The 14139-nt window shown below is 34.0% G+C and overlaps 1 protein-coding gene across 17 annotated transcripts in view; it reads right to left on the reverse strand.

Annotated features, from left to right (window-relative positions):
• ADGRL2 (adhesion G protein-coupled receptor L2) overlaps window positions 1–14139 on the reverse strand; it is a 193327-nt gene that overhangs the window by 38697 nt on the left and 140491 nt on the right. For 13 of the 17 annotated variants that reach the window (XM_047794269.1, XM_047794252.1, XM_047794254.1 and 10 more), the window contains exons 5-8: window positions 8188–8988; window positions 2053–2346; window positions 1403–1506; window positions 367–552 (exon numbers count right to left, since the gene is read on the reverse strand). In XM_047794269.1, the coding sequence (XP_047650225.1) occupies window positions 367–552; window positions 1403–1506; window positions 2053–2346; window positions 8188–8988 (1385 nt within the window). The remainder of the gene's footprint in view (window positions 1–366; window positions 553–1402; window positions 1507–2052; window positions 2347–8187; window positions 8989–14139) is intronic. The other 4 variants (XM_047794257.1, XM_047794258.1, XM_047794259.1 and 1 more) reach the window with 1 other exon arrangement.

Below are 14139 nucleotides of genomic sequence, written 5' to 3' on the forward strand. Positions count from 1 at the left end.
CATCACAATTTTGTTATAACCACAACAGCTAACTGTATTAACACAAAGGATCTGAATCGTATAACACGTAATCTCTCCCAGTGCAGATAATGCCTTCTAAAGTGAGAATACCGACCACAACCAGGAGGACAAAGGCTGCCACCAACTAAGATCTCCTTCAGGTAATTAGCATCGTTTGGAGGGATGGGGATGCATCTTGCTCCTTTCCCAATTATCATTCTTTCTTGTGAATTATAGGAACCAAATTAGAAGTTTTGTTTCTATGTGTATGTCCAGGGGACCAGAAATTGGGCAGTCAACTGCTAGTGGAAGCCAGAGCAGCCAAACAAAATGTCTAATTGAAAACAATGGAAAAGTTCTACCTACCTTGTTATAACTCCGTCCAGCTGAATCCTTTTCACTAGGTTTTAACTCCTGCAGCTGTGCATCAAGGATGTCCACCAATTGCTCCATCAACCTCACTGAAGAACTCACGTCCCCAGCAAACACTGGCCCTTTGGTATGTTTAGCCAGTTCATTGGCAAGGCTAGCAGCATTTTCTCCACTTCTGATCTGAAATGACAGTTTATAGTATCTCAGTAAGATATCTAGTTCTATTTGTGGTTTCCTGTTCATCTCCCAAGTATCTTTGTTGTGGTGGGAAAAAAAATATTTGCAAATATGTCAAACTCTGCAACTGAGACCAATAACATTTTCATTTCAGATGATTAAAGTTCCTTAGATCCTCAAAAAGAAATTTTTAACCAACATTTAAAAGAAACAAAAGGAAAAAAAAATCAGAAATCCTTTAAGACATTTTTCAGACAGCCCTCTCATTTCACTGCAACCATTTTAAACTGCTAGTTGAAAATCTTATGTATTTAATCCAATGATTCAGAAATTTAAGTCAGAATATAGCCAGTATAATACTGAGGGTTATTATCTACTGCTTGCATTTCGGAAGGATGGATGGTGAAGGAGAAACTAAAATGTCACTGCATTACACTGTAATATTAAAGTTACTAATGCCTTTTGAGGTGATTTTTAGTTATTCTATCAGAATCATCAGCGATATGAACATCTGCTGGCATTCTGTGGATTCAGTTGCAACCTTAATGATATTTGATGTATTAGGCCAATGCACTATTTGTCTTACAAACATCAAAAGAAAGAGAATAAACTAAGTATGAATGAAATTAAGCAAGAATGTACTCATTAAAAAGCTTAACATGGAAAACAGCATGCCCTAAAACATATGCAACTTTGAATAAATAGTTTACAGACAAAACTATGCATAATTTTTTACTTTTGTACTGAACAAAGAGCAAGAAGGATGGTTTTAACATACAAAGCTAAATTATTTATGTTAGAAGTTAAAGCCCTTAATCACCAATGTGTATCATATTAAAAGGTTCCAACCAACCTTCTGAGCCAGCTGATTTACCCAGTGTGAGGTACAGTTGCTAAGATCGGGGCCCTTAGGGTTCCATGTTCCAGTGGAAACCATGCAGAGATACGAGGCAGTTCCTACAACAGATGTAGAAAACAACAGTGAAATTGAAACCATTTTTTTCTGCATGCATTCGGGAAATCAGCTATGATGATCCTACTCTGTGTGTTAAATTTTGAATAAACGCTAATGGAAGTAGTTGACAATAACTGACAAAAAAGCAGGGTTTAATGCAGAATATAAATGGTAAATATAAAGTCTGCATAGAAATATCAGACGTTTACAGCAAACAAACAAAAAGCCCTTGATTTTCTTGGTACTCATCCAAAATGATACTTGTAATGAGAATGACAGCTGTTAAGGCAGCCTCACTAGAGAGTCCAATGGCAAAAATCTCAGGCTTGACCTAGGTCTTTAAGAGGTCATTCAGGGCCTGACTTTAAATGACTTTCATAGTTTAAACACTTTTCAGATGTCCACAGAGGCTCGATTACCAAAGTAACAGAAAGAACAATGTTAGCTATTGTAATTATCTCTTTCCTCAAATAAAATCACTCCAGTGTAATTCAGAACCTACTTAACCTAAATTTTACCTTGTATTTATAGTATCTGACAGGAAATACCTCTTGTTCCCTTGGGACAGGGTCGCTCAACCATCATTCCCCTTTGTGTCTGAGGCCACCTTATCCCCCTCGCGTCTAATGCTTCGCAGAATCTCTCTGGCAGGGGAAAAATATTTGTTACAGGAGGAATTTTGGTTGTAGAAACTGCTGGAGGTGGTTTTGTCCCTTTGCTTCCTTCCTGCGATCCAGCTACAGTGGTGCTCATGGGGCCTTTCTGTGAAGTTGTGCTTGTGGTTGATACTGTGGTTTTGAACAGCTCAGCTGAAGAAGTTATTGTCACAGCTGTGGTAGGCACTATGGAAAAAAGATGAGTATGTTAATCTCAAACACACACTCACACTTGCATGTGAAAGTGTGCACGCACACACACAAAACCCCATCCACCCAACTACCCCGACACCAACAAAAGGAGAATTACTGAGAATTTCTCTACAAGGTGGGCAGAAGAATAAACCTCTTCCTTTGGTCCAATCGATTCATATTGCTGGCTAAGCGATGGCAGATTAGGAATTACTGTAGATTTTGCTCTATGGCTCTGTGTTAGGCTTACTTCTCAATGAAGTATCTGATTATACTGTTTATGTATAATTTTATCACATGTCATCTAACAGGAAATGAAGGACAGTTTCAGAGAACGGTTCCATGTACATATCCAAAAGATTACGTCCCTACTCAGTCATTTAGAAAAGTCATTTTCTTATATAAACTCATACACTAGAGCAATGAAGTTCAAAGTATCAGCAAAAGTCTGACCATTACATATAATCAGGACGAGAGAAAATTTCAGGTCACCATCTTTACGTCTTGAGGGAAAACAAATACTGTGACATCTTTCCACCCAGCAGCCCATTCTTGCTTGAGAGCCTTTTGAGCATGCCTGATTAGATTCAAACAGAAGATGTGCCTGGCATGCTTTTGCTGTTTCCGTAAGAAAACATCTGAGGCTGTGGAAGATTCACTTTTAAAACCGTAGTATGAAAAAGCAACTATTTCTGGTCAGAGGTGATAATGCAATCTCCTATCAAGATAACAGGTTGGATCAAATCTGCCTAATTCAAAACCAACCCCACATATCCTACTGGCCCTTAACAGGGAGTTATCCATTTAGAAGTAGAAATTTAAAAAGAAAACAATTTTAAGGTTATTTTGGACTTCCAACCTTACTTTTAAACTGTTAAATCTACTCGGTTAAAAAAAAATGACACGTTTTCTTCATTTATTGTCATTTAATTAACAAAAATTGTCAGTAAAATTTAATGGTATTGATTAAAATCTATTAGGTGATCACACTAAATTTTTATCAGTATTTCTAGAATACTGACTCTTAAGACCTTATACATGTGAGCCTTTAAATTGTTTGAGTAGAGCAAATTTAAAATAACTATTTCTTAAAATAATCTTATAAAACATTACCTTACTTTACACTTTTGCTATACATAAGAAACAAACTAGAACATCAAAATTTATTGGAAAACAAGTTCATATTATCACTGACACAATTACTATTTTAAGTTCTAGTCCAAAAACAAGTTAATCAGAAAGAGTGCACCTATTTCTAGTTCTTTAGTAGTGACATACGTCTTGAATAAGTTGCAAGGCATACTTTTTACACACTTTTTCATTCCATTGCAAGAGAAACTTATTAATCAAGTGTTTTATTTCCAGGGCATCAAGTCACTGACCATATGAGAGAAGGCTGTGTACACTAGTCCAACATCATGCCTAACCAGCTGCTGCAGAAACCTATTCAAACCTGTCTTTCTGTAAAGCACTTTCCTGACATCTTGTTAAACCTCGTAATTTTCTTTTGATTACAATGCAGCCAGGCTTTCAGTGCTTTCTCAATTAACATTTGTCAAAAGCATCACAATCTTTTGCAGAAGTGTCAAATGAATGCTGCGGAATCAAATCTTAAAGGGGAGTGGGGAATCCAAGCACAGAGAGAAAAGGGCAGAGCAAAATAGTTTAGTGCTACACAATCTGATGTATCCCTTGACATCTATACTAATTAGTACATATTTAATCACTGAAATATGTATTAACAATACTATAATTAGTGACCTGTTAGCTAAGCATCAGTAAAGATTGATAATAAATGAGTGAAGGTAGGCAATAAAATGATGTCTATTAAACACACAAAATTTCATGCAACATTCTATAGCTTGTTTCTATGTGTTATTGATAATAAATTCTCATACCTTTTTACCTTTTGTTCATCAAAAGAAGTTTAAAAGGAAGCAACACATTCTTCAAAGGTAAATCAATGAAATATTGGGATATGAAAATAAAATGAAAGTCAACTTTAAGTGACAAAATTAAACCCTTTAGGAGGACAACTATAAGATTTTATAAGGACAAAGTTTAGCAACTTCAAGGAAAGTAAGTTTTTCTAATTTAGGAATGCAGCGGTATTTCTAAAAATCATTATTTTTTTTACTTAGGTGAAGACAGGTCACAACAGGGCATCCCATAATGATAAAGGTTTACACTTATTCAACATTTATGCACCAGATGCTCTGTTAATCACCATTCATGGATCATCAGATCATCTTATTTAATCCTTACCACAACCCCATGAAGTAGGCAATATGATTATCTTCCTCTTACAGACAGGAAAACTGAGCAGTGGATAAGGTTAACCAATTTGTTCAGGTCACTTGTCCCTAGTTTTAAATGTTATGAACTTATTTTTCTAGGTAAAATATTTTCATAGACTCTGGGGAAGTATGGCACTCCCAAAGCAATTTGTCCTTACTTTGGAGCATTTAACTGACACTGTGTTTTGCATAAATCATGAAAAGAAGAAAAAATGTTGGGAAAATAACATAAAATACTGGAGCAATAAAGTTTCATATGTGCCAAAGGGTCAAAACTCAAGAAGATTCTCTAAGTGGTAACAGAAAACATGGAACTCACAATACAATTTTATCGTCATCTAAACCCTACTTCGCAGAGCCCAGAAGTTACCAGGACCGCATATCAAACATATAGATTAACTGACTTAGCATTCTGCCTACTACTATCCTTTGATGACCGAGACCTAGAAATGGTGCCAATAATCCTTATAAATATATTCAATAGGTACTCATGATTTCTACAGCACATACAGAATGGTTTTTACTAAGGGTATTTAGTATTTCCAATGAGGGTATTTACTAAGAACTTGTTCTTTATTACCAACTTTTTTCCTGTCTGAAAAGATTTTAAGGACAATATGTATTTATGCTAAGGGCAGTTATTTCTCTCTTTCAAATCCAAAAACTCACCCATTATTCACTGAATGAACTCCAGCTAGAATGAGTCTGTAGTCTGGTAAGGCGAAACTGCAGATTTATTACATTTATCCTTATTCAATGTTTGAAAGCAATGATCATCTTTTATTTGGCATTCCTCATCAGTGGAAAGGAGTTTTAAGAAATACGCATTCAATGATAAACACTTCCTACGTAATAAGCTTAACTGGCCTCTTGATTACATTTCCCCTCATGTTTAAGCGTCATACTTCATGATTACAGATATTCAGAAACTGTCAAAACCCAAGACGATATTTTTCAATAATATTTGGGATATGAGATCTGCAGAAGTATTAAGTAACTATAAAGCATTGAAACTAAGACACAGAAAAGAATTAATATATGACTAAAATGGGTTTTTTGCAAGCCCAGAGGAAGAAAGTAAAAGAGGAAAAACAGACCTAGTTTAAGGAAATGGAGCAAATTAACCATAATCGCAAAACACTAAAAAGTCAAAGAAAAAAGAAAGATGTATTTGAAAACATCATCAAGGCAAAGCAATAATACACTTGTGCTGTTAGAAATAAATGGCTTGAATTTATAGATGGGAAAAAGTATTAAAGCTAATACAGTATGAAATAGTCTACAATGAAAAATTATCCACTTTACAGCACAATGAATACCTTGGCTACATACAAGGTAGCCAATCCAGTACATAAGACTTGCTTACAATGGCTTATTGGTTTGACCTAAATGTATGGGCCAGGATAGTTTCCGTAAGGCCTCGTCTACATTTATACCAGCACACGTCTTAGATGAGTTAAGCAGGAATCTCTCTAAAAGCAGTCAAAAATAAAGCATAAAGAGCAAGAGAAGGGAAAATAATTCAAAAATCTGCAAGAAAAATTTAGGTCAAATAAAACTTTTACCATTAAGAGCTTAATAAGGGGTCAATATGATTTTTACTTTCTGGGAATGTGTAAGAATGGCTAACTATTTAGGATAACAAAACTAAGCTGTAGAAACAGTTACCAAAATATGTCCAAATTTCTCAATTTCAAAGCTAGTTAACTGCATTTTCCAAAAAGCATCTAAATCATCAAAGATTTTTTTTTCATCTGAAATGGATCAAATTACTTATTAGAACATAAGTCACACATGGAAAATGACATTACCCATCTTGTATTGAATACAGCACTTGTGACATGGAGGAGGGGCAATGTTTCTTTGTTGAGCTAAATTTGTACTCAGCATCAAGTGCTGCTTGATTATGAGTTTGCATTTAACAATTTTTTTTTCTTTTAGAGATTTACTGCCACCCCAAACAAATTTAATGGCCGTGAGGGTAACACAGGTTATAGAAAAAAGATGAATACAAGTATCTACAACCACGTCAAATTTTGTCAGTTATTGACCTTGGCCTTTTACAAACCTATAGGATAGAGAAGCATGGCACCAGCTTTTAGAAAAACCACTGGGATAGAGGAGCTATCCCAAATTGCTGGTCTCAAGAGGAAGAATACCTGAATTTAAAAATAAAGAATACTAAGATATTATCAATAAAGACATTTATGCCATAACAGAAGATTTCATTGCTGAAAGTTTAACAGTCGGACATTGTTACAATTTTAAGCCAACAAATTCTAGATGTACATGAATTAGACAAAAAAAAAAAAAAAAAGAGTTTGCCCTAAGTCCTATGTCATTATGCTCTTAGGTTATGGACAAAAATTATCTATTTTGGTATTCTATGACGCAAATTACAAGTTTAACTACAAAAGGCTTCTGCTTTTGAGGTCCTAACCCTATGACAATATTTGGCATTTAGTAACATTATGCCTTAAAATATATGTGTGTATATGTAGTTTTGTTTAAGTATGTGAATGTACATGGTTTTAACAGAAGAAAAAGACATTAATTTCTGTTCCACCTTGTTGAATAGATTGATTCAACCACTTCAAAAAATATTCTTGTTCCTACAATTCTGAGGTAATTCAATAATGTGAAAATTCCAATTAACTCAGAAAATTGAAATATTAATTCAGATCTTTAAAAAACAAATATTATTGTCCAAATAGAAAAGACTTATAATTAGTCAAAGCTCAATAATAATATATTAATAGGTCATTCTTTTATCACGAGTATAAGGTAATCTTACTTTAATGAAATATTCATTTAATTTCCCCTCAAAAATTATTCACTGCAGAAATTAATTCACTTGATGAGCTAAAATAATGTATTTCCAAAAATACATTAGGTAATGATCCTCCATAAAGAGAACACAAATCCAAAAAAAATAGTAGCAGTTCTGTCTTTATAAATCAACACTTGGAATCATTTAATATATAGCCTATGTGTAACAGTTCCAGTCACAGAAATATTGACCTAAAACCATCACAAATTTGTTAGTTAAGAAAAGTATGTAATTTTACATGATGATCTAGTAAAATGTTGAATAACTCCTTCTCCAACCCAGAGAGCAGACACCAAAACTTTAGACCACGTATGCCTGGCATTGTGCATCAAGCCTAGTCATTCTCCTGGGACTTCCTAACATACATTTCCTTTGACCACTGGCGCCAAGAAGTTAAAAGGTCTGCACATAGATTATACTCAATTCAGAAGTCAGGTAGAAAAAAACACACAAAGCTAACAGGTTTGTAGCAGGCATCACATTTTGAGCAATGAAAATCTAAACTGCCCAAGGACGTTACAATTTTTTGAAACCAACATTTAAAGAAAATGAACCACAGTAACGCTAAAGTGTACACACTGTGAGACCACTGAAAATGGCACAGCATTATCATTTGCCCTTTAACCATGAAAGGGAAAAGAAAATTTAGAAGTCTTAAAAGTAAGCTGTTCACAAAAGACATACACATTTGCAAGCAACCATTCTTACCTTGGGCAGGATCAGGTGGGCCAAACTCCAGAGAATATCGTAAAATGAAGTTATTGTTCCACACGTACAGTTGGTTATCTCTTGGATTGTAATCCACTGCAGCAATGTACTGGTACTGGTTGGGGAAGGGAACATCGACATATTCTCCTCGGTTTAAGCGGGTATTGTAAATATAATCGATTGCATTCTTGCCCGTTTCACTTTCATTGTCTTGATAAACGGACCTGACCACATACAGTACTCCACAGATCATAAAAGCATTGGATGCAGCACGTTTGTCATACACAGTCTCCCATGTTGCTTCAAATCGAAGAGTGTATGGATTCAGCTGGCTAATAACTATCATTCCATTGTTCTGTTCGGTGGCATAAATGACCCATAAGCCATTTTCATCAACTGCTAGGTCAATATCAGTTTTTCCTCCCCATCTATATGGTGAGGTATCATGATAGTTAGCGTAATTAATTATGGCCTCTCCACTCTTAATTCTAGTCCTCAAGTCAAACTTCACAATATTCCTTGTTCTTTCTTTGTTAAAGAAGACAGCACCATCATATACCACAAATCCAGTACCATCTACTCGATTTGGAAGTTTATAGGTTGTTGTTTGGCGACTATTTTGGAAATCTTCTAAAGAAGCATATTCTATTAAAGTATCGGTGCGATAGGGAGTCCAGGGCATGAAATAAATTTTATCTGCAGCCTGAAGAGGGTCCTTGCACCAAGCACCTGCCTTTTGTTCAGCTTCATATATACATGGTGAGTCCACAATTGCTTTCAAGGTCCCAGGGCACACAAAAACTAACAGTCACAAAGAAAAGACAAAAATTACGCAAAGTTAAAAGTTTATACAGGCAAATACAAGTTTTAATGACTATAGATCAAAAGAGAAAAATTCACTTTATTGACATTCAATTTTTCCAAATTTATACTTAATACAAGGACCACCTTTCTTTCCTCAAGCTACTATAATCAATGTACCAGCATACAAAGTGGCTGGGGCTTATCTTCACAAATAAAACCTAAGTTTATCACTCATAACTGAGCTTGCAATTGGTATTTTTTGCTATGTGTTTTTATCTTATAATTTGGTAATTTATGCTTTAAAACTTTGAGCTTTGTGCCTAACAGGGAGCAAAGTACTTTATTTTAGTCCAAACGTTGTGCCCTCCCCCTCCCTTAACCCCCTTATAAGCCCCCAAAAGCAAAGCACAAAAATAAAACAAAAAACCCAATGTGAAGGCTTATTTAGAACTTCTACGGAAGTCAGACTGAAAACAAAAGTGCTTCAATTGAAGGAATGTAAATATTCGGAAAATGCAATTAGAAGCAGAAAAAAGTAAATACAAGGAAAGCTGTGATGAAACGATCAGGAGACCCTGTAACCATGGCATGCTATGGAGTGGGTTCTGGAAGCCAGGCAAGATGACACTTTAATAATAAAATATCCAAGGGTGTCAGAAAAAGAGATAAAAGGTGAAAAGAACAGAGAAAGGACAGCTCCCCCCTCGCGACTTCAGAAATTTGACCCCAACACCAGATTTAGCAGTCACATAATTTCATTGTCAACAGTCGACTTCTTTATGAGGTGCATTTATGAAATCCTGCTGATCATACTTTAATGTCAGGAGTGTTGTGGGGGAAGGGAAGGGAGAAGGTAACATCCATAAGGCACATAACAGGGAGCTGGGGTTCAAACTGTATACGTTATTTACCTTTTTGCTCCACTTCTATTTTAAGCATCGGAAGAAAAATAAAAAAAAAAAGTGCAAGGAAAAAAGAAAAAAGATTAAAATAAATTGACTATTAGTCTAAGACTGAATTTGTAACAGATGCTAAATATAGGAAGAATAAGAGCTGCACTACTTTGGATAAAGAGAAACACACAACAGGAAAACCTAGCAGGAGAAAGATACTAAAGTTACATAAAAGAACATTGATCAATCATTTTAGTAGATTAAGGAGGCAATACAAGTATGTTGGCATGTTGCTTCACTTAGTGTACCTGAATAAATAATGAAACTCTTCGCTAATGCATGGTATACATACTCTTGCCTTTCCAAAGTCACTCAGCATTCTTAAGTTTTACTTTGCTATAGACACAAATGCATGCACAGGTGTATCACCCCCACTTATTTTATCATGTGACTTCATTAGTGAACTGACTAAAATTATGCAAGCATAACAACAGGGAAATATCTTTATAAAAATCAATTTTGAAGCTTAGGTCAGATCTAATGAAAATGGATGTTACATCTTTCAAAAATATTTATGTCAGAAGAAATATATAATTATGCATCTCAGTACATGTTTCAATTTTCTGCTACTACATTTTCTGTTTCTAGGAAAGTCCACCTTAATTACAAGAAAATTTGCCTCCTTTTCAGGAATATATAAACCTCCTCCTCTATTTTAATAGTTATTTTGAAGAGTGGGGTAAGGTAGTACCTTTCTTCCCCACTAATAATTAGTAAATTTACTTATTTGCATTTATGTATACTTCATATTATAAAATTCTTAGTAAATTGTTTACATTTTATATCTCAAACTTGTAATACTAAGTCTATTTTTAAAAAAAGTAAGCAAAATACATACAAGGAAAAAGCAAGCACAGTAGGCAAGGAGAAAAAGGAAGAAAGAATTATGGTTAGCTTATTATGACATTGTCTACCATCATCAGTTTACACAAAAAGCAAGCTAGCATGCAACAACAATCATATCAAGCATTCAAAGCAAATACCTTGATTCCACAGACCCCATAAAAGGTAAATGCTTTCATAAAACAAACCTGATTAGTAGAGTTACAGAAGATAAAAATCCTCCCTCTAAGAAGTTTAAAGAAATGGATTATGCAGTTAGGAAGGGTGCTATATAAGATTCTTGCTGGTAAATAGTATTCTAATAATTACAAACCATAAAATACTATTTTAGATTATATATAGGCTTTGAAGTATGCTGCCTGAATTTCATAAAGTGACCAGATTAATGTCTGTCATTCTCTCTCTTCCCTTATTAAAATGCATTAGGGTGTGCTAATACTGCATCTCCAAACTGATTACCCAAAGATACTGTAGTTGCACATTTCATTAAGATGCCTTAGCTTGATTAATTTTTTAAAATTACAATAATTCATCAGGATTAATCGCTGACCGCCTGAAATTACCCCAGGGAGAAACATATTGCACAAATATTTTTGCAATAGGAAACCTTCTGCATTAAGACACCCCCCCCCATCCAATGTGGTCTATTTAACTACTTTCAGGAAACATACTTGCTCTATTAATGCGTAAATCTGACTATATCCAGTAAAAAGAGGAAATTCAGTGTTACTGACATGGAACAATTCTTTTTTGTAAAGCACTAGTCCTAAAATTACTCCTCAGTGAAGAGCGACATTATACCTGCTTAGAATCAATAACTGAAGGGCGTGGTGGGGAAACGAGGATAAAAGAAATCATTAGTGCTGTGCCTTCTCAAACTATCCTTATATACAGCTATACTTTTTTTTTTTTTAAGGAAAGGATGACTTTACTGAAATAAATCAATTAAATGCAAAGGATGGGAATAATACATTTTAAAATATGTATTTCAAACAGAACTTAAGTTCGATAAAGGATGTAGAAAGTATATATTTTTTCCATTAATTGAAAATTCCTGTTTTATTATTTGATACACTAAAATGACAGTGCCATTACTGAGCAAAATATTAAATGAGAAAGTCTTCATTTGTGATTTAGCTGACATCACTTACATTAAAGAAAACAAAATGGATATATAATTTATAATCTAATGAAAATTGAGAAGTAACACCCGAAGGTTAAAAATAAAAACAATACTTAAATAAAATTTTTGATGACTGATGAAGTGTATAAAATAAAAACATTTAAAACAAAATATTTTTACATTATTATTTTTATGAAAACCCAAAGGTTAGATATCTGTCCAATCAGCCAAAATTCTATTAACCCAGAAAAATATAAAAATACAATAAAATTAATCAAATTAGCATTCTTCATTACAAATATATACTGCAACTGGTCTTAAGAGACTGCATAAATTAATTCATAACAATGTATTTACTATTCTATAAAACAAACATAAGCACATGACCCACTAACATCAGTGGAGAACATGGTTGCAAAAAACAAGAAATAGACCCACACAAACTAAAGCCTACATACTCTGTATCTGAAGTGACACACTATTTCATTTTGAACAATTTTATGTTTATTCATTAATAATTTACTCAATTAGTAATGGTTATTTTTTCCTCAAATAAAACTTACAGCTGAAATTATGGTATAATTTTAATAACTTAATGATAATTTGAAATTAAAAGGTACAAAAATCAACTCAATCCTGCCTGTAGGATACGGAAATTCCAATCTCATTATTCTCCTTTATCCTACAAGATCCTTATGACTTCTTTTAAACACACATTCGTTCAATTACTAATCAAATATAATACATGTGCCTGCTTATAAACATATAAAGTAAAACAAACAACAGCATTTATAATGTACTCTACTGATAAGTTTTATTATAAGATTTTCAAAGATCATGGAATTTTCTGAGTATTTTTTTAAATAAGAGGGAAACAGTTTGGAATGGATAAGCTCCTAGAAAATTTGTTCTGGGTAGAAACTGGCGTAAAGCCAGGTGGTAACAGACACACACTAAATAGTATCTGATGGTGACAGTTTTTATCAATGAAGTAAAGTGTCAAAAGAATACGCAAATATTACAATGTACCAAAACACTATTAAAACAAGGAGAAAATGAAAGCTAGAAGCTTAAAATAAAACCAGTTATAAGGGATGGTTATAATGGACAGAAGCAAAAAGAAACAAAAGGACAGGAAAATGAAGAAAAGAGATTAAGGAGACACACAGTCCTAAATAAGATCAGAACAATCTAAAAAGATCCTTTGCATTAATAATAATATTAGTGAAAATCATGCAATTTATAGTGTGTCACTACTGTACGGTATATAGGAATTTTAATTACTTCTATTCTTAATCAAGGAGTAGTTTTAAAAAAGGCATTGGCTTATTTCTGCCTCGTGCAAACATCTAGAAAGGTAACAGCAAATTAATTACTGTGGTTTTGCTTTTTTTTTTTAGGACAAGAACTAAAAAGAAAAAAATACTTCTCTGAGTATAGCCATTTGCAAGTTTAGTACACAATGTACAATACTTCTGGAGAACTGAAAAAGTAAAATTTTGAAAGTTAGATGTTCCAGAAGATATCCACATTTTCCTTTCTTAAACAGCGCAAGAAATCACTTAAAAGTCTGAAAATAATATTTTCTTAACACTGTTCTTGAGCTACAGACTAGGTTACAGGAACTGGCTCCAGAGAGACACAATTCTTGGCAGCTCTGATTCCACTGTTTGGGAATGGATGCTGTACTCCTTTTCTAATTTGAGAACAGAAACCATGCTAAATCCAAGCAAAAGTGACTCTATGGAACAAAATTTTGGTTAGCTCAAAAGAATACAATATTCCTCTAGTGGCACAGGAGAATGATTATGTAAGCCACCAACTCTACACACAGGAGAAACAATCGAAAGATCAGGGTACTCAGTGGGCTTCCAGTCCTACAAATAGTATAGAAAATACTGAAAACATAAAAAGCATCCATTGCACAGTAACACAGGAACACAGAGCAGGAATGAAAAGAAAAGATAATCTGTGTTTGGCCTTTAACTGATAGCCCACAAAAAGCCAATTTATCAAAACTGCAGGCAGAGAAGAGAGAGTGCCTTCACAGGATGTGTAAGAATGTATTATTACTTTATTAGACACGGTATATCTGGCTAAAATCAGCCCTTTGGTTTTAGAAATATCAATAGTTTGAATAGATGAACCCATCAGAACTAGTGATCTGATTTTTAAGGTTCTGGAAAAAGCAGTTTCATTCTTTCGTTTGAGTCCATCTTTTTTAAGGAG

This window comes from Phacochoerus africanus, chromosome 8, assembly GCF_016906955.1.
Source record: "Phacochoerus africanus isolate WHEZ1 chromosome 8, ROS_Pafr_v1, whole genome shotgun sequence".
Classification (NCBI taxonomy): Eukaryota; Metazoa; Chordata; class Mammalia; order Artiodactyla; family Suidae; genus Phacochoerus; species Phacochoerus africanus.